The sequence below is a fragment of the Scomber japonicus genome, chromosome 19, assembly GCF_027409825.1.
Source record: "Scomber japonicus isolate fScoJap1 chromosome 19, fScoJap1.pri, whole genome shotgun sequence".
NCBI classification, from domain to species: domain Eukaryota; kingdom Metazoa; phylum Chordata; class Actinopteri; order Scombriformes; family Scombridae; genus Scomber; species Scomber japonicus.
This window is the reverse complement of record NC_070596.1, coordinates 27,712,117-27,739,377: the sequence shown is the minus strand read 5'-3', so window position 1 is coordinate 27,739,377 and position 27,261 is coordinate 27,712,117. Positions and strand designations below refer to the sequence as shown.

Below are 27,261 nucleotides of genomic sequence, written 5' to 3'. Positions count from 1 at the left end.
CATCAATATCCGTCCTCCAAGTCTGAGCAGATCCTTTACAATCACGTTAGCAATGAGATACGTACAGTAATGTTAGTTTTCTCTCTGAGACTTTTGTCACACTTTCAAGGAGCTGTTACCAGCCTTATCAAGCCCATGAATCAAGATGGTTAATGTGTGAAACTTTTTTTTCTTCTTTTTTTTTTTTAAAAGCTTCACCAGAATACTGACACATACATTCACATTTCATCTTTCAGTTGATGGGAGATAACGGCTCTGTGGATTCACACACACAATGTTACAGGGAGAAAACTATTTAAGAGCTCAGCTATTAATTTGAGATTAATTCCTTCTACTTTTGTGCTAATTCATGACACAATACTGTATCTGGTTGCTAAAAACTGTCACTATGCTGATGTTAAGGCCACACTTTACCTTTTATCTTCGGTTGCCAGTCTTCCTCTATAACCTTTAAAAAAGCACTGCAGTGAAAGATAAAGGCTGGAAACAGCAGGGAGAGAGAGAGCACTGTTAGCGCTAATAAAAATAAACATAATGACCAAACCATACGAAACAAGGGTCCAAATATTTTCAGACAGGGTAGCTAATGTCTCAGAGTTACTATAATTAAATTAACACTACACCAAATGTCTGTTATGAGCTAAACTTAGCGCGCTTAAACCTGCCGTTATTAACCGTTAACATCCGTTATCTCTGTAGCAAACTCCTCACTTCAGCTACAAAAACAAAATAAATGACAACAGCACTTAAAACTATCACTTTTTCATCCGTGTGGTTAAATAATATTGACTACATATAGCAATGAGAGATATGTTAGTTTTCTGGTCACACTTTCGAGGAGCTGTAACAAATATTGACTTACTAGTTTGATGATTAGCGTCAGGTCCGTCTCCCTTAGTAACCGTCACAGCAGATAGAAGCTTCTTCACATGAGTCCGCCGTTTTTCCACGTTGGACTTTTGTTTGGCTTCGTCTGCATCATGTTTCCTTCAGTCAGCTAGCTAGCAGGATAACTTACTACCGAGGCAAAGTAGCTGAGGGCAGCAGTAAAAATTCACTCTGAGTCAGACTATACTTCAAAATAAGGTGGAGGTGGTTACAAAAACTTAGACATCCCCCTAGTGGCTGAAAGTGAGAATTGCTCTGTAGTAGTTTTTAATGAACCCTTTAGAGTAGACTACACAGCTAGTCCCTAGTACCAACCCTCATCTAATAAACACCCCCCCCCCCCCACACACACACACACACACACATACATACACACACACAAATACTGAATCAATATACATTAATATATTAATATATTGCATAAAGTTAGGGTTTGATTTTTTTCTTTTTTCCTTTTGTCAAGTATTACTGCAGGTGTGTTTCTACCAAGGGTAAGAGAAATGGCTTTTTATATTTTAAAGTGAAATCATCATCTTGCACCCGAGAGGCTCGTTTTAAGTTGCATCTTGGGCTTCTGAAAACAGTTATCGTTTTTCATGATTTTCTGACTCGACTAAATGATTAAGAAAATAATCAACAGATGAATCAGTAATGACTATCGTGATTAGATGCAGCTCTAAATGCATTTATTCAAACACTATTCATCCTGAGGGCACCTGTAAGTAGAGACTGGTGTATAAACTGATAATGGAAAATGAAACACAGCTGGAAAGATATAAAATATGTCTTCATAGGAGAAGTTACAATTATTGACACATAATGTAGATTAATAAACACTTCAAATGTTCTTATCTGCTTAAAACTAACTTAAATGTTTTATGAACCACTTATTAAACATTTATATACTGATTATAAATGCTTAATAAGGGAACTGTAGATAGACAGACAGACAGACAGACAGATAGATAGATAGATAGATAGATAGATACCTTGTTAATCCCAAAGTTGTGTGTGTATACTTTTGTACTTCATGCTTTTAAATTGTTTATGTGGGTCCTGTCTCTTTAATATTTTACTGTTTTACTGTCCCCTCCTCTTCAGATCTACTTCTCATTTCTGAGAAAGTGAAACTCAGACACTGGTTGTGAGAGTGAGCTGAAATGGCGCAGAAAGGAAATCAGCTGGACAAAAAAACAATCGGCTGTTCCATCTGTCTGGATCTACTGAAGGATCCGGTGACTATTCCCTGTGGACACAGCTACTGCATGAGCTGTATTAAAAACTTCTGGGATGGAGAGGATCAGAGGAAGAGCTACAGCTGTCCTCAGTGCAGACAGACCTTCACACCGAGGCCTGTCCTGATGAAAAATACCACGTTAGCAGCTTTAGTGGAGCAGCTGAATAAGACTGGACTCCGAGCTGCAGCGGGAGCAGGAGCAGGAGCTGATTACTGTTATGCTGGACCTGAAGATGTGGCCTGTGATGTCTGCACTGGGAGGAAGCTGGAAGCCTCCAAGTCCTGTCTGGTGTGTCTGGCATCTTATTGTAAGAATCACCTCCAGCCTCATTATGAATCAGCTCCATTAAAGAAACACAAGCTGGTCGATCCCTCGAAGAAGCTCCAGGAGAACATCTGCTCTCGTCATGATAAGGTGAAGGAGATTTTCTGCCGCACTGATCAGCAGAGTATCTGTTATCTCTGCTATGTGGATGATCATAAAGGCCACGACACAGTCTCAGCTGCAGCAGAAAGGACTGAGAGGCAGAGAGAGCTCGAGGTGAGTCGACTAAACATCCAGCAGAGAATCCAGGACATAGAGAAAGATGTGAAGCTGCTTCAACAGGAAGTGAAGGCCATGAGTCTCTCTGCTGATAAAGAGGTGGAGGACAGTGAGAAGATCTTCACTGAGCAGATCCGTCTCCTCCAGAAAAGAAGCTCTGATGTGAAGCAGCAGATCAGATCCCAGCAGGAAACTGAAGTGAGTCAAGTCAAAGAGCTTCAGGAGAAGCTGCAGCAGAAGATCACTGAGCTGAAGAGGAAAGACGCTGAACTGAAGCAGCTCTCACACACAGAGGATCACAACCAGTTTCTACAAAACTATCCCTCAGTGTCACAACTGAGTGAACCTACAGACTCATCCAGCATCAATATCCGTCCTCTGAGATACTTAGAGGATGTGACAGCAGCTGTGTCAAAGCTCAGAGATAAACTACAGGACACCCTGAGGGACAAATGGACAAACATCTCACTGACAGGGACTGAAGTGAAGGTTTCACTGTCAGAAGCAGAGCCCAAGACCAGAGCTGAGTTCTTAAAATATTCATGTGAAATCAGTCTGGATCCAAACACAGCAAACACATGGCTGTTATTATCTGAGGGGAACAGAAAAGTAGAAGCAGTGAGACAACAACAGTCTTATTCTCATCACCCAGACAGATTCACTGGATGGAGGCAGGTCCTGAGTAGAGAGAGTCTGACTGGACGTTGTTACTGGGAGATGGAGTGGAGAGGGACAGGAGTTTATGTAGCAGTCGCATACAAGAATATCAGAAGAGCAAGATTATCAAATAAATCTGGATTTGGACATAATGGCAAATCTTGGGCTTTAGATTGTCGCACTAACAGTTATAATTTTTGGTTCAACAACATTCAAACTCCCGTCTCAGGTCGTCGTTCCTCCAGAGTAGGAGTGTACCTGGATCACAGAGCAGGTATTCTGTCCTTCTACAGTGTCTCTAAAACCATGACTCTCCTCCACAGAGTCCAGACCACATTCACTCAGCCTCTCCATGCTGGATTTAATCTTTATTATGACTTTGGAGACACAGCTGAGTTATGTAAACTCAAGTAGAGTTTTACACAACTCTATTTGAATGTAGCTCTTTACTTCAGGAATAGTTTGGTATTTTGTACTCTGGGCCCAAATGACATGTTTTCGGTCATGATCACTACCAGTAGAAACCAGAACTTGTCATTTTGACCCCAAATTTAAAATTTTGGATGATGTCATGAGTATTTCTACATTATTTCTTGGTTATTTCACATAAAAACCAATATTTTGACAGTTAAACAATTCAGACATTTATATAAAATATCTGCTGAATACTGTACATATCTTTGATTGCCTTTAGTGTAACTATTCTTTATGTTTTCTGACATACTATGCTTGTTTTTTCTACTGTCAAATGAATGTTTTTTAATGTAATGATTCTCTAAAATGGCTGATTAATTTGATTTGATTTACTTTTGTGTTTTGATACAGCCATTCATAGGTATTGCACGATTTTTTTTTAACAGATTACTGTAAATAAACTGGGTTGTTTCATAGATTCGCTAATAAATGCCATACATTTACAGGGACTAACTTGAAAGGTAAATGTTTTTCATGTATTTTTGACATAATAAGTCTGTTTTCCAGCAGTTTAATTCACATTTATCAACAATAATAATAAAACATTTGACCATGAAACTTCCTTTGTATTCTTATAGTTTATTACATGTAGTTTTGTGTGATAGTTAATGACTGTAATTTGACAGCATCAATCTGAAAACTTTGTTGCCAGACATTTTTACTGGTTATTTTTTCTATTATTATTATTATTATTATAATTATTTTAGGAGTGTACATGGGCCCTGTTCATGATGTGTCAAAGGTCAGTGTTCAGATCTACTGGCTGCATTCTTGGCTTTTCTCTGTTTCTTTCAACGTCATCAAACAGCTGCCAGACTGACTCAGGTTTCTATAAAAAGTGGACTCGCTCTTTGGCTCATTTATTGTGAAGGGAAAAATCATCTACTATAAATGAACAGAGAACACCTACAGGTCATTATAGTATTGTTTTCCCACCCAGATTCAACAAAAGCATCAAACGTATTCATTCCTTATATTTTTCATTACTTTGGACAATTTATAAAACTAAAATCTGCAATTTCATCACATTTGAACCAACTATGTTTGGACAGTTACACATATTTTGTTCTTCAATTTGAAATAAAACAATGAATACTTCATTAAAGTGTAGAGTCTCAGCTTTAAGTTGAGCAGGTTTCCATCATTACAGAAAGAACTGTGTGGGAGATAAACCCTTTTAACACACAGTAGTTCCTGAAGTTTAATGTCACAGTCAGCTCTCATTACCTGCTGGTAAATGTCCATTTACCCCACCTCTGATCCACTCTGCCAGTCAGCCACACCCACCTCATCATCCAACTCTGTTCACCTGGGAACTCAGCTGCAACTCATCTGCAACCAATCCACCACATATGCTTCTCCTGCCAACAGTTTGAGGATGGCTGTGACCAACATGCAAAGCAGTAAAAATACTGTCAGGCTGCATTCATGACAGAAACACAGGTTGTTCAGTCAGGAAGTGAAGCTCAGTCAGTCATTGTGACAGAGAGCTGAAATGGCGCAGAAAGGAGATCAGTTGGACCAAGAAACAATCAGCTGTTCAATCTGTCTGGATCTACTGAAGGATCCGGTGACTATTCCCTGTGGACACAGCTACTGCATGAGCTGTATTAAACACTTCTGGGATGGAGAGGATCAGAGGAAGATCTACAGCTGCCCTCAGTGCAGACAGACCTTCACACCAAGGCCTGTCCTGATGAAAAACACCATGTTAGCAGCTTTAGTGGAGCAGCTGAAGAAGACTGGACTCCAAGCTGCTCCTGCTGATCACTGCTATGCTGGACCTGAAGATGTGGCCTGTGATGTCTGCACTGGGAGGAAGCTGGAAGCTTTCAAGTCCTGTCTGGTGTGTCTGGCATCTTACTGTAAGAATCACCTCCAGCCTCATTATGATGCAGCTCCATTAAAGAAACACAAGCTGGTCGAGCCCTCGAAGAAGCTCCAGGAGAACATCTGCTCTCGTCATGATAAGGTGATAGAGATATTCTGCCGCACTGATCAGCAGAGAATCTGTTCTCTCTGCTCTGTGGATGATCATAAAGGCCACGATACAGTCTCAGCTGCAGCAGAAAGGACTGAGAGGCAGAGAGAGCTTGAGGTGAGTCGACTAAACATCCAGCAGAGAATCCAGGACAGAAAGAAAGATGTGAAGCTGCTTCAACAGAAAGTGGAGGCCGTCAGTCGCTCTGCTGATAAAGCAGTGGAGGACAGTGAGAAGATCTTTACTGAGCAGATCCGTCTCCTCCAGAAAAGAAGCTCTGATGTGAAGCAGCAGATCAGATCCCAGCAGGAAACTGAAGTGAGTCGAGCCAAAGAGCTTCAGGAGAAGCTGCAGCAGGAGATCACTGAGCTGAAGAGGAAAGACACTGAACTGAAACAGCTCTCACACACGGAGGATCACATCCAGTTTCTACACAACTACCCCTCAGTGTCACAACTCGGTGAACCTACAGACTCATCCAGCATCAATATCCGTCCTCTAAGATACTTTGAGGATGTGACAGCAGCTGTGTCAAAGCTCAGAGATAAACTACAGGACATCCTGAGGGACAAATGGACAGACATCTCACTGACAGGGACTGAAGTGAAGGTTTTACTGTCAGAAGCAGACCCAAAGACCAGAGCTGACTTCTTAAGGTATTCAAGTGAAATCACTCTGGATCCAAACACAGCAAACACACGACTGTTATTATCTAAGGGGAACAGAAAAGTAGAATTAATGAGTCAACAACTGTCTTATTCTAGTCACCCATACAGATTCGCTGGAAGGTGTCAGGTCCTGAGTAGAGAGAGTCTGACTGGACGTTGTTACTGGGAGGTGGTGTGGAGAGGGACAGGAGTTTATGTAGCAGTCGCATACAAGAACATCAGCAGAGCAGGATCATCCAATGAATCTAGATTTGGATATAATGACAAATCTTGGGCTTTAGATTGTCGCACTAACAGTTATAATGTTTGGTTCAACAACATTAAAACTCCTGTCTCAGGTCCTCGTTCCTCCAGAGTAGGAGTGTACCTGGATCACAGAGCAGGTATTCTGTCCTTCTACAGTGTCTCTAAAACCATGACTCTCCTCCACAGAGTCCAAACCACATTCACTCAGCCTCTCCATGCTGGATTTTGGCTTTGTCATAATTGTGGAGACACAGCTGTGTTGTGTTAACTCAAATAGAGTTCATACAACTCCTATGAATGTAGCTCTTTACATAAGGAATAGTTTGGTATTTTGAACTCTGGGCTCAAATGACATGTTTTCGGTTATGATCGCTATCAGCTAAGTATTTGTACATTATTTCTTTTATTTCACATATATACCAATATTTTTTATTTTCCGCTGACATTTTTATAAAATATCTACTGAATACTGCACATAACCTTGATTGCTTTAAATGTAACTTTTTCATGTTATCTAACATACTATGCATGTTTTTTTTAATTGTCAAATTACCCTTTTTTTAAATGTAATGATTCTCTGAAATGGCTGATATGACTTTGTGTTTGTTTTTACATAGCCATTCATAGTCACTGCTCATTTTCTACACTTTTAATAGATTACTGTATATTAACTGGGTTGTTTCATTGATTTGCTAATAAATAAAATAGTAATAATAATAAAATTTTCAATAATAAAAAATGTATACTGTGAAACTTATTCAGTATTTTTGCAGTTTATTCCATGTCACCTTACGTTACAGTTAATGTAATTTACTTGGCCCCATTTTATCATTATCTCTTACCAGAGTTATCCCAAATTTACAACCACTACTATGTCTATATACTTACTGTCTAGACTGTATAAGACAAGACAAAACTAAAACCTGTCATATTTGAAGCACCTATAATGTAAGTAGAAGTAAAGATAAAAGGTAGTGTGGCCTTAATGAAATGTAAAATACATGAAAAATCACAGATATGTCCATCAAAGAATCTGGGGGCAAAATAACATCTGAGACCCAATACATTTTTATCATACTTGAAACATTATTAAAATTATTGTTACTGAAAAGTCTTAAATAATCTTAATAATTTTAGGTCATATTTAAAACAGCTTTAAAGTACTGTATAATAAGTAATGGGTTGTTTTCCATGTACAGGTAAAACAATGAAAACAGCAGTCATGGAGGCCCAATCATTTAATAATTAGACTTTAATAGACTCATTTTAAGCAGAGCAGTAAATGACTGTTAGTGTAAAGTGTCACCGGATAAATGTTTTAAATCTTTAGTTTGAGTCATTTCAGCCAAAACAAAAACAAACATAATGACCAAACCATACGAAACAAGGGTCAAAATATTTTCAGACAGGGTAGCTAATGTCTGTTACTATAATTAAATTAACACTACACCAAATGTCTGTTATGAGCTAAACTTAGCGCGCTTAAACCTGCCGTTATTAGCCGTTAACATCCGTTATCTCTGTAGCAAACTCCTCACTTCAGCTACAAAAACAAAATAAATGACAACAGCACTTAAAACTATCACTGTGGTTAAATAATATTGACTTCATATAGCAATGAGAGATATGTTAGTTTTCTCTCTGATACTTTTGTCACACTTTCGAGGAGCTGTAACAAATATTGACGTACTAGGTTGGTGATTAGCGTCAGGTCCGTCTCCCTTAGAAACCGTCAAAGCAGATAGCAGCTTCTTCACGAGTCCGCCGTTTTTCCACGTTGGACTTTTGTTTGGCTTCGTCTGCATCAGGTTTCCTTCAGTCAGCTAGCTAGCAGGATAACTTACTACCAAGGCAAAGCAGCTGAGGGCAGCAATAAAATTCACTCTGAGTCAGACTGTACTTCAAAATAAGCTGGAGGTGGTTACAAAAACTTAGACATCCCCCTAGTGGCTGAAAGTGAGAATTGCTCTGTAGTGGTTGTTAATGATCCCTTTAGAGTAGACTACACAGCGTTTCAGGTCGTCGTTCTTACAGAGTAGGAGTGTACCTGGATCACAGAGCAGGTATTCTGTCCTTCTACAGCATCTCTAAAACCATGACTCTCCTCCACAGAGTCCAGACCACATTCACTCAGCCTCTCCATGCTGGACTTTGTCTTTATGGTGATGGAGTCACAGCTGAGTTGTGTAAACTCAAATAGAGTTAAACTCAAATAGAGTTTACACAACTCTATGTGAGTGTAACTCTTTATTTAAGGAATAGTTAAATATTCTGAACTCTGGGACCAAATGACATGTTTTCGGTCATGATCGCTATCAGTAGAAACCAGAGCTTGTCATTTTGACCCCAAATTCAAAATATTGGATGATTTCATGAGTATTTCTACATTATTTCATTGTCGTTTCACATATAAACCAATATTTTGACAGTAAAACACTTCAGACAATTGTATAAAATATCTGCTGAATACTGTACATAACCTTGATTGCCTTTAATGTAACTACTTTTCATGTTTTCTCACATACTATGTTTGTTTTTCTACTGTCAATGTTGATGCACTTATCTCCTTTTTATACAACCATTCATAGTTATTGCACATGAAAAAACTATATTTTAATAGATAACTGTAGACAAACTGTAGCCCTTCCATAGATTTGCTAATACATGTCCCAAATCTACAGAGACTAACCTGAAAGGTAAATGTTTTTTATGTAATTTGACATAATATGTCTGTTTTCCACACATTTATCAACAATAATAATAAAAAGAAATTGACCATAAACTTACTCTGTATTTTTGCAGTTTACTACATGTAATTTTGTGTTACAGTTAATGTAATTTACTTGGACACTTTATCATAATCTCTTACCAGAGTTATCCCAAATTTACAACCACTTCTAACGTCTTCAACATTTTCCAGGCCAAGGACCCCAAAACTGATGGAGAGATGGAGCCGGGACCCTGTACTTATAGGCCTATATATTGTATAAAATTGTGTTTTATATTAAACTGGTCCAATAGTGCCATAAATGTACCTTGTTATTGTGCATTAAAAAGGTACAGTGAGTAGGGTGGCCATGTCTTCCATTCATTAACATAATGAACTGATACCTGCCAAGATCAACAATGTCTGTCTTTTTGCATACATCATGCATAAACGCAATTCAAATTGACATTTTTAAAACATAAACGTGGAAACGAAAATTAGTGATGCTTGTTAGTGCCAGTGGCATGCATAAACATACCTGTTATCTTGCATACAATACTGAACTATTAACTATTATGTCGTGTTACAAAATGATCCATTTTTTCGATCCAAACATAAACACTAGCTGCTAGCATAATAAGAATGGGCTCTCGGCCAATCACGGGGAACCTGACAGAGGCAGCGTGTTACATACGGCCTCGTGATTGGCACAGCAGCGATAGGGGGCGGGTCCTCCTCGTTGGCGGGAAAGGTGTTGTGAATGAACCGGTGCCCAGCTTCAAAGAGCTCCTGTGTGTCGCTGAATGTGTGTATTGCTGACTGAAATACTTCTTCTGCCTCCATTCATCTGTTCACTACAGTAATGTTGGATTCATGTTAATGTATATTTAAAGACATTTCAATTTGTGGAAAAATGAAATTGGTGAAAAAAATGTCTAATAAACCAAAACTTTAGCGACCACCTTGCAGGACCTCCGCGGACCCCCTAGTGGTAGCTATACGACAAAACTAAAAGCTGTAGGCTACTATAAAACTAAAACCTGTCATATTTGAAGCAACTATAATGTAAAGTAAGTAAGACATAAAGCATTGTTATAAAATGTAAAATAAATGAAAAATCACTCAGAGATATTTCCTGCAAAGAATCTGGAGACGAAATATCTGAGACCCAAAACATTTGATCAAATATGAAACATTATTAAAATCATTGACACTGGAAAGTCTTAAATGACAAATGTTCTGTTAATTTTCTGCATATCAGCACAAATATTTAAAACTGCTTTAATGTACTGTGTAAGTAGAAGTAATATTGTTCTTCATGTAAAGGTAAAACAATGAAAGCAGCAGACCTTATATCTGCTGCTTATATCTGCTCCAATAGACCTTATATCATTTAATAATTAATTTATACTCATACTTATTCATATTTGAAACATTATTAAAATTATTGCTACTGAAAAGTCTTAAATGACAAATGTTTTAAATGCTCTGTTTGAGTTATATTAGCAAAAAATAATCCAAAAAAATTGCATAATTTTAGGTCATATTTAAAACAGCTTTAATGTACTGTATAATTATAAGTAATGGGTTGTTTTCCATGTAAAGGTAAAACAATGAAAACAGCAGTCATGGAGACCCAATAGACCTTATATGATTTAATGATTAGACTTTAATAGACTCATTTTAAAATAACTGAGCAGTAATCACAGGTAATCTGGGCCTGTAGACGTCCGGATAACGGATTCCAGTCCCGGACCTTCTAGCTTCATTGTTGATTTTCATTGTGCTTCTCTCCTCTATCCTTCCTCTCTCTCCTCTCTCTCCTCTCTCCTTCCTCTCTGTCCTCTCCTTCCTCTCTCTCCTCTCCTTCCTCTCTCTCCTCTTCCTCTCTCTCTCCTCTCCTTCCTCTCTCTCTTTCCTCTATCCTTCCTCTCTCTCCTCTCTACCCCAACCAGTCGAGGCAGATGTCCACCCACTTCTGAGTCTGGTTCTGAGGGTACTTCCTGTTAAAAGGGAGTTTTTTCTCTCCACTGTTGCTCATGTGGGAATGTTGGGTCTCTTTAAAGTTAAAACCTGAAGAGTTCGGTTTAGAACCTGCTCTATGTGTAAAGAGCCTTGAGATAACTCTGTTGTGATTTGGCGCTATACAAATAAAGATTGATTGATTGAGATTGATAAATGACTGTTGTTAGTATAAAGTGTCACCTGATAAATGTTTTAAATCTTTAGTTTGAATCATTAAAACCTCCATAAAAGTAAAAAAGAATATCCGACACTGATGAAATGTACACATACAGCATTTAATCTGGAAATAAGAAGTTTTCACACATTGTTCAGAGTAACAGACGTGATCATCTGAGCGGGCAATGATGTCGCCACAAACCGAGCAAATACAAACAAAATCAAACAAAAAAAAGCACAAACATACTTATATATATTTTACATATTAACCAACACCTTTTTGATTTACAGATAACAGATGGACGTAAAAGGGAATCACCTGCAGACTTAAAGGAACTGCAACTCAATAAAAATGGACTACATTATAATTAAAACACAGTAAAAGGATCAGGATGGAAGGATGGAAGGATTTATAATACATTTGTTAAACACGACACACACGCACAAATACAGAATCAATATACATGAATATATTGCATAAAGTTAGGGTTTGATTTTGTTCTTTTTTTCCTCCTTTCTTTTGTCAAGTATTTACTACAGTTGTGTTTCTACCAAGGAGGGTAGGAGAAATGGCTTTTTATATTTTTAGGTAAAATCATCACGTTGCACCCGAGAGGCTCGATCGATATAGAAACTCAAAAACAGCACAAAGAGGAATGTTTCCAAACAGTTTAGACGTGTTGTAAAAAGGGTACGAACACATGAAGAACGCTTTTATTCTGACATGTTCTTATCGTGTGTGTGTGTGTGTGTGTGTATGTGTGTGTGTGTGTGTGTGTGTGTGTGTGTGTGTGTGTGTGTGTGTGTGTGTGTGTGTGATTCCAAAACAGGAAGTTAACAACCTGTAATTTAACATGTCGATTAAATACAGAAGACAGGAAACACAATAATTAATAATAAAGTAAAAACCCAGCAAGGAAGTGTGTTTCAGTATACTGGTGATATTCTGATTCCCAGTATGTAATATAATATAAGTGTTTTGCTCCTTTATGTAAAAATTATATTTGCAGTTTTTTTTTGATGAGCACACTACAAGTTTAAAAACATTAAGGAGAATTAATATGTTTTATTTCATTTGCTTAAAAGATAAAATAGAGTAAACCCAGTTTGTGCTTCTCATGTGTTACATAAATCAATATATTTAAAGAGCGGAGCATAATTTACTGAATAATGAATCATCTGGATTGTCCTGAATTATGATAAAAAAAATATTCCACCAGCTGCACAGTAAAAAAAAGAAGAAAAAAAAAGAGATTAACACTGTTTTTTAAAAGTAAACTTAAACTAACACTTTTAAGATTTTTGGTTTTTGTAATTTCACACAAAATCATGTGTTAATATTTTTGCATTTGTGTCATGTTCAGTTTCCTGGATAAGAAATGGAGTCACAAATTATAAAAAAAAAACAGGTTTAAAACTATTTTTTTTCATCTTGTAGCAGACAGAATATTTTTTTATCCAGATGCTTTGAAATGTCTTTTTTTTGGGTAAATTGGATTGTCCTGAATTATGATAAAAAAAAATATTCCACCAGCTGCACAGTAAAAAAAAAAAGAAGAAAAGAAGATTAACACTGTTTTTAAAAGTAAACTTAAACTAACACTTTTAAGATAGAAAAGTTTATCATGTCATTGCCCAAATTTTTGTTTTTTGTAATTTCATTAATATTTTGCATTTGTGTTTAACAGAAAGAAGAGAAAAAAAAGCAGCATCTGTCATTTTCAGCTTCCTGGATAAGAAATGGAGTCACAAATTATAAAAACAGGTTAAAAGGTATTTTTTTTAAATCTTGTAGCAGACAGAATATTTTTTATCCAGATGCTTTGAAATGTCTTTGAGGGTAAATCTTTGTCTATTTTTTCAGATAACTAGATGCTTTGCTCTGTGATTTGAGTGTAATTGTAACACATGAGAGAGGCACACACACACACACACACACACACACACACACACACACACACACACAGGGGGGCAATACTGGTCCCACTTATTCCACGTTCATCTGTCCCACTATAGTGATGATTAGTATTATTTTTCATCACAGATAAATCCAATAAAGTAAAAGTAAGAAAGCAGGAGCTGGACCAAATAACTAAATGTGTGTAAAAGCAAGTAAAGAAGTCTCCAGCTCCCAATACAGGTATGATTATTATGATACTGTCCTATTAAAACTACCTGCATTGGGAGCTGCAGTGTGACGACTTTTCTTTCTTGCTTAAAAAAAATATCCAAAATTTATGTTTTTTCTAAAATAAAGTGGAAACATGAGACCGAGCCTAAATCATTGAGCCTGATTTAAGTCACTTAACACTTTCCTTTCATAGTCACACACCTGGAGGATTTTGTGATAGCGTCGTAGTTTTCACTTAATTTCCTGTCTGTAACTTTAGAGAACTTGTTTAATAGATCTAAACATTTCTCCAAAGCATAAATTGAATATATATACCTGTATATGGCTCGACTCTTTCATTTCTGAGTGACATTTATTTAAAAAGTGTCAAATGACAATAAACGACAAATAATGTAAAAGCAAGTAAAGAAGTCCAGCTCCCAATGCAGGTATGATCATTATGATACTCTCCTATTAAACCTACCTGTATTGGGAGCTGCTGTGTGAAGACTCTTTCTTGCTTCATCACAAAAATATCGGAAATTTAGTGGAATAAAATGGAAACATGAGACTGAGCCTAAATCATTGAGGCTGATTTATGTCACTTAAACACTTTTGAGGATTTGGCTAGCGTTACCAACGTCGTCGTAACTTTAGATAACTTGTTTAATAAATCTAAACATTTCTCCGAAGCATAAATTGAATATATATACCTGTATATGTCTTGACTCTTTCATTTCTGAGTGACATTTATTTAAAAAGTGTTAAATGACTGACAATAAATCAGCTTTAACATTTATACTGAAATCAAGCTTTAGGCTAGTTCTCGAAAACCAAGACTCCAAACATGCCTCCATTTAAAATGACTAACAGCTGATGTCATGTGATGTGATGTCATGTGATGTCATGTGATGTGACATCGTACTTCAGTCGCACAGTTAAAAGTCTTTAAAATGGGATTAACATGATCTCTGTGACGCTGACGTGATTCTACAGCTAATACTACTACAGCTTAGATTACGATTGATTCCCTACATACACTACTGTTCAGTTAAGATGCTGATTGATTCCTGCTTTGATTTTTATCTATTTATTTTAATCTATCTCGACTACACTGGCTCGTTTTACTACTATTTAAAAAAAAAAAAAAAAGAAAGAAAGTGATAAATTGTTTTAATCTCTGATGTCTGATACATTAATATAATATAATATATTTAATCTCTGTTCAAGCTCGCGGTCCATCGTACGCAGGTGCAATGAAATACTGTGATTTATATAAAGTGCATAAAAGTGAATAACAGCATAGTAATAAAAATGATATGATATGAACAGCTGATTTTGATAAACACTAGTAGAGTGTATGGGTCCCTTTGTGATAATAATCCTCCTCAAATGTGACGAATGTGAAGAAAAACGAATGAAACAACATGAAGAAGAAGAAGAAGAAGAGAAAAAATACATCATAATTAAAGGGTGATTCAAATATCTCTTTTAGGGTTCGGGTCGGTAAAAGATTGAGATTAGCATTAAACTCGAAAAACTTCCACGTTACAAAAAAATCGGAATAAAACCGGAGATCAAAAAGTGTCAAATCATCAAATCGTCACCTCTCTCTCTCTCTCTTTCTCTCTCTCTCTCTCTCGCTCTCTCTCTCTCTCTGACCGACAGACACACAGCAGACAGAAGATAATAAACTCATGTAAGGTGCGTTCCTCCACCTCGTTAAAAACCAGCCAGAAGGAGGTTTTGCATTGCTTGTTGTAGAGAACGTCTGCGTGGGACGTTTACAGTAGAAACCCGGCAGGAGACCCTCAGTAAGGGATTTGGTTCTGGTAATATTGCAGCATGTCGTACGTTTTACTCCTGTGTGGAAAAGAAATGAAATTTAAAAAAATATGTGTTAATGAGAACGTTAATAATGCAGGTTATAATCAGGGTTGGGACGGTTACTTTGGGAATAATCCGTGTATCATTCGTTCTTTCCATTTTTAATTGGCAGTCAAAAATCAGATAATGAAAAATGAAAATGCCTGTTTTTTCATATTTCAATTTTAGGCTCAGATCAATAACGGGCACCAGGACTGAATTTGACTGAATTTAATATTTAATCAGTCGGGTTTACGTGACCCGGAAGTTTTGGAAGGAGCGTTAGCAAACAACAAACGTTAGCATGCTAGCCGCCACGATCAATCGATCAGGACCAGATAAGCCAATCAGACCTATCAGCCATGGTATTGTTTTGAGGATCAAACCCAGGTGGGGAGTTCTGGTCCTCTGAAATGAGCCCAACCAGGAAGAACTGCATTCTATCAAAAGGCCACCAGGGGGCGACCGTCTCTATACAAGTCAATGGAGAATTCACCAACTTCTCACTTGATTTCTAACCTCAGTAAACGTTTTCAAAATGTGTTTATGGTCTCAATCGCTAGTTTAAAGCCTTCTTCAATGCAGTATGATGTTCATTTGGGACATTTTGGCCTCCCTGATTTTATATTTGACGATAAAGCAGGGTATGCATTAGGGCGTGGCTACGTCCTGATTGACAGGTAATATTTCGGGGGGGGGGGGGGGGGGGGGGGGGTGTGTGTTTATATATTAGTAGGGGGCAGTGAGGAAGTATTAAGTCTCTTTCTTACCTGCTACTGAGGAAGCAGCTCTGAATAACTTTGATGATGAACGCTGCAGCTTCTTTCTCGCTCATCTGAGGATTAAACCGTCCTCTGATTTAAAGACAAAAAGAAAGAAAGAAATGCATTAAAGGTTTATTATTTTGGCCACTAGGGGGCAGCAAAACACGATGTAAAAACGACACTGGCATGTTGTAATTAAGTCATGTTGTTTATTTCTTTTTAACTTACTTGAGGAGTTTAATGGTTTGTCCTCTAAAACACGGCAGTCCAGTGTCCAGCATGAGAGTCACTAAAGAAACCACTGCGTCCATGTACGGCCTGTAGCAGAACCAAAACACACAAAAAGTATTAATTACTCCCACTATGTATACTTGATTTGTATTTTAAGAGTGGTTTTTTTTTGCATTTGTATGTGTGTGTCAGACTTTATTTATATGGCACTTTTCATACAATAAAGTGCTTTACACAATAAAAGCACGCAACACATAACACATGCATAAACACTAAAAAGAAGGCATAAAACCAAATAAATAAAAAGGAGCTAAAAATAAATAACTTAAATAAATAAAATACAAAGTTCATTTAAAAAATATATAATAGCAATAATCATAATAATCATAACCATAATTAAAAGATGACAGCTTAATAAAAATAAATAAATAAATAAATTCAACCCATAATTAAAAAGAGGACATAATAATATACAACATCTAAAATTACACTATCTATCTATCTATCTATCTATCTATCAAACTACCTACCTACCTCTCTATCTATCTCATATGTATTTTATTTGGATGTCTTCTTACCGTACAGCCAGATATCCTCTGACACACATCTCCATGAACCACTTGAACGGCGTTGCCTCCATCTTTCCTCCCATGATCATCACCATCTCATCCGTCAGCTTGATGTCCGGCTCCCAGCCGAGGTTTCCTCCAGGAGAGCTCTCAAACATGAAGCCAAAGTCTGTGGAGAGAGAGGGAGAGAGGGAGGTGAGAGGGAGAGGGAGAGAGAGAGAGAGAGAGAGAGAGGGAAAAAGGGAGAGAGAGAGAGAGAGAGAGACAGAAAGGGAGGGAGAGGGAAAAAGGGAGAGAGAGAGAGAGAGAAGGAGGGTTGAGGGAGGGAGGAAGGGAGGGGGAAAGAGAGACGGTGAGGGAGAGAGAGAGAGAGAGAGGGGGGAGAGAGGAAAAAAGGGAGAGAGAGAGAGAGACAGAGAGGGAGAGAGAGGGAGAGGGAAAAGGGAGAGAGAGACAGAGAGGGAGAGAGAGAGAGAGAGGGGGAGAGGGAAAAAGGGAGAGAAAGAGAGAGAGGGGGAGAGGGAGAGAGAGAGAGAGGGAGGGGGGAGGGAGAGCGAAAGAGAGAGAGGGAGAGAGAGAGAAAGAAAGAGAGAGAGGGATGGAGGGAGGGAGAGAGAGAGAGAGAGGAAGGGAGAGAGACAGAGAGGGAGAGGGAAAAGGGAGAGAGAGACAGAGAGGGAGGGAGAGAGAGAGTGGGTGAGGGAGGGGGGGGTCTTTATAGTTGTAGTTATCATTCTCAGTGTGGACGGCCCTTCATACTGTCTCACATGCTTCCTACCGATGTGGATGAGGTGTCCTTTGCTGTCCAGCATGATGTTCCCGTTGTGTCGGTCTTTGATCTGCAGCAGAAACAGCAGCAGGCTGTAGGCGGCCATGCTGCGGATGAAGTTATACCGAGCCTGCAGACAGAAGGAGAACCAGACTTTTATTGTGAAAATTCTGCTTAGATTTATTCACACTATTCATGTTTCCTCCCTAAACTTTCCATCCATCCTTTCAGAATAAAAGATTTAAAGCTGCTCACCTTCTGGAAGGCGAGGGTGGATTCATCACCGTACTGGTTACGGAAGTAATCATACATCCCAAAATCCGTCTGCCTGCCGAGCTGATCCCGGGATTTACAGTCTGGGATGCACTCGATCACTCCACACTGAGGAAATAAAGAGTCAATAAAACACCTGGTTATTAAAATAATAGCATAAACCCGCCCCTGCTGCTGTAGAGGTACATCCTCACACTCCAGCACACTACTACTACTACAGCCTACAGTTAGCCAGTTAGCTGAGTTAGCCGCCGAGCTAGCAGCTGAGTTAGCAGCAGAAAGCTCTCAGACGTAGCGTCCATGTTTCTGGTAGAGGTGGTGACTTTGATTGACAGATGACACTTGGATGGGGGCGGGGTTTCAGTGGACTTGGTGGCCACGCCCACAGCGTTTGGGAGCAGAGAAAGAGGCTGATTTTTACACAACTTTGAAACCTAATTTCATATATTTGGCGATTTTTTTAATCATTCAAATTTGGCAGGGTGGTTAACAACACACTTTTCTGTGGTATGTCAAACTCAGAACACATATTTATTCTTACTTTACACAGACTTTAAGTGTATTTTGGTTATTACTCTTAGAAAAAATGTAATAAGTACAAGCACATTTGCACAGGAAAGACAAAAAGAGAGAACCAGGCTATAAAAGCTCGATGGCAGAGATGTAGATAAAGGAATACTGGATGTGGAGGTAGTGATGGATATGAAGTCTTATAAAGGGATAATAGATGTGGAGGTAGTGATGGATATGAAGTCTTATAAAGGAATAGTGGATGTGGAGGTAGTGATGGACATGAAGTCTTACTCCTGGTGCAGTAGCCACCACTCTGTAGGGGAACACGAACAGATCCAGACCAACCAGCTGGAAGATATTCTTAAAAAGCCCGATGATCTGCAGCGCCAGCATATCCTGAGAGAGGACAGGAAGCACAGAAGAGGACGATAACTTTAGTTTTTTTAATCCTCTGACTCGTCTAACTGAGCTCAGCGAGTTAAAGAAAGAGAAAGCGAACCTGTCTGCAGTCGTCTCCCACTTTAAAGATGGCCGCCTGCCAGCAGATCCTGCGAGATCCGTCCGGATTGTCCTCTCCGTCCTCCATGGAGTCCGTAGGGCAGCGGAGACCTTCACGCTCCAGCTCGCTCACACCGCAGCGCTTCACCTTGAACTTAGCCAGGTAAGGAGCCTTAGCAGCGCTGTGAAGAAGATAAGAGAGATTACAAGCTGTATGAGATGATATTTAACACCTTCAAATATGTTTAATTTTATGTTTTTAAATTTAATGTAACCTGTATACTTGATTTATTTTCTTTTTTTGTTACTAAAAGCTTAAATATGGACTGCAGAACATCAGCACTATACAGACTCATTCAGCAGTGATTTATCAGGTGTGATAAAATCCCGTGGTTACCTCTGCATGGGTGTCCCAGACTTGTAGTCGATGTCCAGGACGATGGCTTCAGGGTTACTGGGAAGGTAACAGCCTAGAGAAGGTGAGACAGACAGAGAAAGGTGAAGCAGCTCCTCAGTTCAGCCTCTGTCTCAAACAGACCGTTTTAGCTCCACGACGTCACCACCACAGATGGGTCGTAGGTGCTGTGGCAGTGGACCAATCACATGTTGCATTGACTGTGAGTAAGTCCATAGGAATGGTCATATTTTCTAGCTCTGGGTGCAAAAAGGATCGACAGCAGCATATATGTACATAAAACACAAATGGATCACTCTGTGTTCAGTCTACAAAAAAGAGGACTAACTAGGCTGCTGCTACTGAGTGATTCTAAATACAGAAAAGAAAATATTTAAATAAATACATAGATTTTTCCTCTAGAGAAGGAAGGAAGGAAGGAAGGAAGGAAGGAAAAGAAGGACCGAATGAAGGAAGGAAGGAAAAGAGGGAAGTAAGGAAGGAAGAGAAGGAAGAGAGGAATGAAAAGAAGGAAGGAAGGAATGAAGGAAGGACAGATGGAAGGAAGGTAGGAAGACAGGAAGGAAGGAAGGAAGGAAAGAAAGACAGATGGACGGAAGCAAGGAAAGATGGAAGTAAGAGAGGGAGGATGGACAGAAGGAATGAAGGAAGGAAGGAAGTAAAGACAGATGGAAGGAAGGAAGAGGAGACAGACAGGAAAGATGGAAGAAAGAATGAAAGAGAGAAAGAAAAGGTGGATGGAAAGATGGAAGGAAGGAAAAGAAGACAGGCAGAAAAGTGGGCCGGACTGGACTCCTCGGCGGGCTGCTTCTGGCCCACGGTCCTCATGTTTGACCCCCCTGCTCTAGTGTATAAAGTGTAGCGTTACCTGGCTGCACTCTGATATCAGACAGAGCTTTCAGACAGGCTCTTTTTCTCTCCTCTCCCTTCGGAACCGGCCTGAAAAATAAAAAAACAAAGCATCAGCGTTCCTATCAAACCGAACCATCTCCTCGTTTCCATAGCAACAGCTATCACGTGACGACCGATGTGGCGGATTTACTTGATGATGGCCGACACGTTGGTGATCTTGTTGAAGAAGTCGAACTCTCTCTGGTAGAAGTCTTTGGCCGGACCCGACAGCGATCCTGTGATCTCCTCCACCATCTGCTCCAGAAGCTCTCCGATGTCCGCTACACACAGGAGACATGAATGAGATGTTAATACTACTAACCTGTGATTACAGACATTTAATTACATTTAATTAAGCCTGATAAAGAGTTTTCCTATTAGGTGGAACAATTTAATTAATTACACATAAATAAATAAATAAATAAAAGGATTCCCTGCAGGTGTTTTTCTCTGCTCTTCTTCTCCTTCACATTAAAAGCATGATTTACTAAGATCCTTAATAAAGGGACTAAATACTGTGCACAGTGCAATAGATACTAAGAATAACTGAGTAAATGAAAACAGATGCAACAGGTGCAGACAGCAGGATTTAAATGGTTAAATGGTTTTAGGTTGGGCAAGTTTTATTTTTCTGATCATTTACTAAATAAATTCCCATGAATAATTTCTTATACAGATGTTCATGCAAACAAAACATTTGGCGCTATACAAATAAAGATTGATTGATTGATTGATGGCCCTCGCAACCATAGCAACCTCCCCGCTCCGCCCATGGCTCCGCCTCATGCCCATATAAGTAGAATCCGTGTATTTATTTTTCCCAGCATGCACCTGAAATTTTCAAGATGGCGCTGCCCAGATTAGAAACTATTGGCTTCCGAGCAGCAGTCCACAAACCAATGGGTGACGTCACGGATGTTACGTCCATTAATTATATACAGTCTATGATTTTTCCACACACAGACCTTTTAGTACATCAGACCCTCAATGTTTTAAATGTTGGCTCTCTGATCGTAGCGTCTCTACTCACGGTCTTTCTGGTGTCCCTCCTCATCCAGGTAGATGTTGGTCTTCATGTTCCAGATGAACTGATGAGCAAGAAGCTGAGACTTCTGAGCCGCCCACAGGATGTACTCTCTCACGTAGCCCATCTGAGCAGGAGGAGGAGTGATAAGAGTTTAATATCAGAAAAAGAAAGAAAAGAAAGAAAAAGGAGGAAAGAAAAAGAAAGAAAGAGAAAAGAGAAAAAGAAAAAGGAGGAAAGAAAGAAAAAAGAGAAAAAGAAAAAGGAGGAAAGAAAGAAATGAAAGTTTTCAGTGTTTACCTTATCGTAACGGAGCGCCTGCACTATTTGAGGAATGTAAAACAGGATGGCATCCTACAAAGAAAAAGAAAACAAACATTAACCAGGAAGTCTTTACAGATTAACAGAAGAAGAAGAAGAGATGAACCAGGAAGTCATTACAGAATAACAGAAGAAGAAGAAGAAGAGATGAACCAGGAAGTGCGTGAGACTTACAGGAGGGAATGAGCGCAGCACCTTGACTCCGTACTGAGCGGTGAGAGGATGAGGAGGATACATGCTGCTGAAGTACGACAGGCCGGTGGGCGGGTCGGCCGGAGCCCAACACAGGATGTGACTCAGCTCAGGAGAGTCTGCGTCGATCGTGTGCCAAGTCACCAAGAACTAGGAAGAGAAATATTAACCTTTAAATCACACAAATATATATATATAGGAAGGACAGAAGGAAGGAAGGAAGGAAGGAAGGACAGAAGGAATGAAGGAAGGAAGGAAGGAAGGAAGGACAAATGGAAGGAAGGAAGGAATGAAGGAGTGAAGGAAAGACAGATGGAAGGAAGGAAGGAAGGAATGAAGGAAAGACAGATGGAAGGAAGGAAGGAAGGAATGAAGGAAAGACAGACGGAAGGAAGGAAGGAAAGAAGGAAGGAAGACAGGAAGGAAGGAAGGACAGAAGGAATGAAGGAAGGAAGGACAAATGGAAGGAAGGAAGACAGGAAGCTCATCAGCTGATCTCACCTTCACGGCTTCAGGTACGTCACTGACTGCTCCAGGATCCAGTCTCACCAGCCTGGTTACCTCGGCAACGATGGCGTCATTCTTAAACCTGGAAATACATAATAACACATTATAAGAGGGTTATAAAGGACTCCTAAACACATTAAATAGGTCATAAATGTATTTCTAAAAAAGGTGTAAAAAGCATTTAAACCATTTAGATTTGAATTGTGGAGCTAGGCTTCACACACTGTGTTTCAAGATTTCTGTGTTCAGGATTTAGTGATTAGCATAAACCCGCCCCTGCTGCTGTAGAGGTAGAAATACATTCAGCACACACTACTACTACTACAGTCTACAGTTAGCCAGTTAGCTGAGTTAGCCGCCTAGCTAGCAGCTGAGTTAGCAGCAGAAAACTCTCAGACGTAGCGTCCATGTTTCTGGTAGAGGTGGTGACTTTGATTGACAGGTGACACTTGGTACGGGGCGTGATTTTTAACTTTGAAGCCTAATTTCATATATTTGGTGATTTTTTTAATCATTCAAATTTGGCAGGGTGGTTAACAACACACTTTTCTGTGGCATGTAAAACTCAGAACACATATTTATTCTTACAAACTTTAATGCTAACCTTGTAGGTAACTGCATGGCCAGGTAAGGAGCGATACTCCAGGCCAGGTTGACGTTGTCCTTCCACTGCTTCTCCGTCAGACTGATGTATTTCGACCTCCAGTTGGCGATGCTCGTCTCCACCGACTGCTCCGTGGCGATGATCAGCTCCTGAGTGGACAGCGGGTTGTACCACGTCGTCAAACGCTCGATCTCGCTCGCCTGAGGTTTGGAGAAGAGAGAGAGAGGGGGGGGGGGGGGAGGCGAGAGAGAGAGGGGGGAGAGGGAGAGAGAGGGGGGAGAGGGGAGAGGGAGGGAGAGAGGGAGGGAGAGAGAGAGGGGGGAGAGGGAGGGAGAGAGGGAGAAAGAGAGAGAGAGAGAGGTGGTTGGTATCATGTCATCAAGTGAGATCAATGGAAACCTTTTCTAAACACTCACCAGTAGAGCCAGGAGGAGAGTTCTGCGCTTCATGTAGTATTTGTGAAGCTGAGTTCCTCGGTTGCTCTTCTTGGACGTGCCTTGGTGTGAAAAGAAGGCGAGGAGAGTCAGACTGCTGTGTTAAAGTTTAAGATCTTTCTCATCTCTGTATGCGATTGTGTTTTAGTTTGAGACACAGTTTGAGAAAAGTCAACAGCTAGAGAAATACATGATTACAATATAAGAGATGACAGCCAGAAATTAATCATTAAAGAAATCAAACACTGCTTTTTGGATCAATTAAGTAATAGATTAGTGACAAGTAAGGGTTGGTAAGATGAACAAATGTCAGAAAATATCTAAAATCAGGTTTGTTATATTTGCACCATTTTTTTAACCAAAGTAAGACTGAATGCTCCTGAAAATGTCAAATGGTGTAACCACAAAAGAATGATAAATATATATATAGTAGGGCTGCCAGTGTTAACGCGTTAATCGCGATCAGATTAATGCAATCCATAACGCATTTTTTTTAATCGCATTTTAATTTTGCTAGCCTTTTTGTCCCTTCTACTCCCCCGTAGACGGCTCCTCTAGCTGTAGCGCTATGCTTTGAAGTGGCCTCCTGCAGTAAACCTACCGCGCTGATGGAAAGTAAGAGAGCTACTGGACTTTTGAACGGCTTGTTTAACTTTAAAACACTTCCAGACGCTTCAGTTGACAAGTCAAAAGTAAAATGCAACCTGTGTCAAACGGAGTTTAACTACCACCGGAGTACGTGGAGTTTGAGTTAGCACCTCCACGCTAAACACCCAGGTGCAGCCAAGCCAGCCTCAGCTCCACCAAAGGACCATTTTGGAGTGTGGGAGTCGCAGCAGAGCCGTGATTGATTCCCAGTTAAGACACTCTGGTAAGAAATGCTTTACATTATGGGCTTAAAACTGCCTTCAAATGGAAAATAACAGGATTTTAAACATGCAATTCAAAACGCCATTAATCACGATTAACTATGGAAATTCTGCGATTAATCTCGATTAAAAATTAATCGTTTGACAGGCCTAGTATATATATATATCCGTTTCCTGTTAATGTACTACTACCTGACTTCTTGGAGGCGGTGGACATGCCACTGGACAGCGGGTACGTGTTGATCCATCCCTGGCTGCTCTGCTGGGAGCGAGAGCTGGAGTCCATGTTGCTCCGCAGGTCGGCTGCGTTCATCACCGACAGACTGTTCAGAGACGGATCCTGATTATCTAAACACACGTAAACAGAGTCAGTACGGAGAAGAACGAGCGAAGACAAACTCTGTCTCTCTCTCCTTGCCATGGGCTGAAATGTTAAAAGTTAGTTAAAGTTTGAGGTGTCTTTCCAGTAAAACAATAATTAGTTTTCTTTAAATTTTTATAACTTTTTTCTTAAAATACGAACATTTTCTCAAAAAAAAAAAAAATTACTACTTCAAATTTTTTAATTTTTTTAATTTTTCCTTGAAATTGTATAACTTTTTTCCTACTATACTACAAATAAAAAAAATAAATTAAAATTTTCCTTTTTTTTTTGTCTTGAAATTTTGTAACTTTCTTAAAATTTAAGATTTTTAAATTTTCTTAAATATTACAACTTACTAAAAAAAAAAAAAAACTTAAAATATTTTGTTTTTTTAAATGTGTTTTTTCTTGAAATGTTACAACTTGTTTCCTACTATACTACAACAACAACAAAAAAAAATTAAATTTTTCCTTTTTTTTTTTGTCTTGAAAATTTGTAACTTTTTTCCTACTACATTACAATTTCCTCAAAAAATAAATAAATATATTCTTCTTTAAATATCATAACTTTTCAAAAGATTTGGACATTTTTCCTGAAAATATTACAACTTAAAAAAAGCGAATCTATTTTTTTTTTTAAATTAAACTTTTTCTTAAAATATTACGCTTTTTTTTTTCTTTTCTTGAAATTTTCTAACTTTTTTCCTACTATACTACAATTTCCTCTAAAACAAATAAAAAAAATAATCTTCTTTAAATATTTAATAAAAAATATAAAATATTATATATTATATAAAAATTTGGACGTTTTTCCTGGAAATATTTCAACTTTTTTTTTTTCTCGACATTTATATAACATTTCAATATTATAAGTTACTTATAAAATATATATTATAAAAATAAAAAAAAACTCCCAAAAATGTTGTCTTATTTTCTGGAAATATTTCAACTTTCTTTTTCTTTGTTTTTTTTTTTTTTGTTTTTTTTACAAATTTTCTTGAATTTTTTGCACTTTTTAAAATTGAAATATTTCAACTATCTTTTTTTTCTTACTATTTTTCTTGATTTTTTTTTTTGCACTTTTTTAATTAAAATATTACAACTTTCTCAAAAAGTGTGAATTCTTTTCTTTAAATACTATCAGACTTGTTATATATATATTCTATTATAATATAAATCTACATTATTTCAGCTCTATACCTCTAACTGAGCATTAATGTGCCTCTCTCTTCTAGATGAGCAAAACTACAACTATGAATAAATAAGAAATAACTTCCTGTCACATGGTTTTATACATACAAACATACACACACATATATATGATTCTTAAAACTCTAAACAGTGATAAACATCCATATGCGTGTGATCGATGATGAGGGAGTTTCTGCGGAGCGAGATGAGCTGTGTGTCAGTTAGTCCTCTGCTGTCGTGATGATCATGCGTTTGGAAAGCAGGGAAGTCCAGCAGGAGCTACTCGAGGAAGTTCAACCACCGATACTGGCTCAGATCTCATTACTATCATTATTACTATTACTACTATTACTACTATTATTACTACTACTACTATTATTACTACTATTACTATTATTATATTTATCTTATTAGCCTTCCTGTCCTCCTCCCGGGTCAAATTGACCCCGTCTGTTTTGACTGTTCCTTCCTTCCTTCCTTCCTTCCTTCCTTCCCCCTTTCTCTTTTCCTTCCTTTCTTCCCTCCCTCCCTCCCTCCCTCCCTCCTTCCTTCCTCCCTCCCTCCCTCCATTCCGCCTTTCCTTCCTTCCATCTTCCCATCCATCCTCCCTCCCTCCATTCCTTCCTTCCTCCTTTCTCTTTTCCTTCCTTTCTTCCCTCCCCTTGACCCCGTCTGTTTTGACTGTTCCTTCCTTCCTTCCTTCCTTCCTTCCCCCTTTCTCTTTTCCTTCCTTTCTTCCCTCCCTCCCTCCCTCCCTCCCTCCCTCCTTCCTTCCTTCCTTCCTTCCTCCCTCCCTCCCTCCATTCCGCCTTTCCTTCCTTCCATCTTCCCATCCATCCTTCCTCCTTCCTTCCTTCCTTCCTTCCTTCCCCCTTTCTCTTTTCCTTCCTTTCTTCCCTCCCTCCCTCCCTCCCTCCCTCCCTCCCTCCTTCCTTCCTTCCTTCCTCCCTCCCTCCCTCCATTCCGCCTTTCCTTCCTTCCATCTTCCCATCCATCCTTCCTCCCTCCCTCCATTCCTTCCTTCATCCTTTCCTTCCCCCTTCCTCTTTTCCTTTTTCCCTCCTACCTTCCTTCTTTCCTTTCCTTCCTTCTTCCTCCCTGCTTTCCTTCCTCCCTTCCTCCTTTCCTTCCTTCTTCCTTCCTCCCTCCATTCCTCCCTTCATCCCTTCCTTTCCTTTCTCCCTCCTTTACTTCCTTCCTTCCTCCTACCTTCCTTCTTTTGTTTCCTTTCCTCCCTTCCTTCCTCCCTCCTTTCCTTCCTTCCTCCCTCCCTC

At 39.0% G+C, this 27,261-nt stretch overlaps 2 protein-coding genes across 2 annotated transcripts in view; one reads left to right on the top strand and one right to left on the bottom strand.

Annotated features, from left to right (window-relative positions):
* Positions 1-2,048: 2,048 nt before the first annotated feature.
* On the top strand, positions 2,049-6,963 carry LOC128379893 (E3 ubiquitin/ISG15 ligase TRIM25-like). Its single transcript, XM_053339532.1, has 3 exons — positions 2,049-2,996; positions 5,074-5,184; positions 5,287-6,963. The coding sequence occupies exons 1-3, from the start codon at positions 2,049-2,051 to the stop codon at positions 6,961-6,963; spliced, it is 2,736 nt and encodes a 911-aa protein (XP_053195507.1).
* An 8,412-nt stretch (positions 6,964-15,375) lies between these two features.
* Positions 15,376-27,261, bottom strand: part of LOC128380705 (phosphatidylinositol 4-kinase alpha-like) — a 53,905-nt gene continuing 42,019 nt past the window's right edge. The window contains 18 exon segments of the mRNA XM_053340575.1: positions 15,376-15,556; positions 16,330-16,413; positions 16,552-16,641; positions 17,133-17,292; positions 17,902-18,022; positions 18,148-18,273; positions 18,970-19,074; positions 19,178-19,358; positions 19,574-19,646; positions 20,460-20,530; positions 20,634-20,763; positions 21,513-21,633; positions 21,807-21,860; positions 22,002-22,169; positions 22,521-22,608; positions 23,131-23,330; positions 23,547-23,626; positions 24,626-24,736. Of these exon segments, the coding sequence (XP_053196550.1) occupies positions 15,505-15,556; positions 16,330-16,413; positions 16,552-16,641; positions 17,133-17,292; positions 17,902-18,022; positions 18,148-18,273; positions 18,970-19,074; positions 19,178-19,358; positions 19,574-19,646; positions 20,460-20,530; positions 20,634-20,763; positions 21,513-21,633; positions 21,807-21,860; positions 22,002-22,169; positions 22,521-22,608; positions 23,131-23,330; positions 23,547-23,626; positions 24,626-24,736 (2,015 nt within the window). The 3' untranslated portion in view covers positions 15,376-15,504.

What these genes read in the sequence shown, in the direction of transcription:
- LOC128379893 (XM_053339532.1), top strand. Translation starts at nt 2,049, where the DNA reads ATGGCGCAGAAAGGAAATCAGCTGGACAAAAAAACAATCGGCTGTTCC. An exon ending in TTCTACAAAACTATCCCTCA is followed by an intron (nt 2,997 to 5,073) that starts GTGTCACAACTG and finishes CCACTCTGCCAG; the next exon opens with TCAGCCACACCCACCTCATC. An exon ending in CCAACAGTTTGAGGATGGCT is followed by an intron (nt 5,185 to 5,286) that starts GTGACCAACATG and finishes TCATTGTGACAG; the next exon opens with AGAGCTGAAATGGCGCAGAA.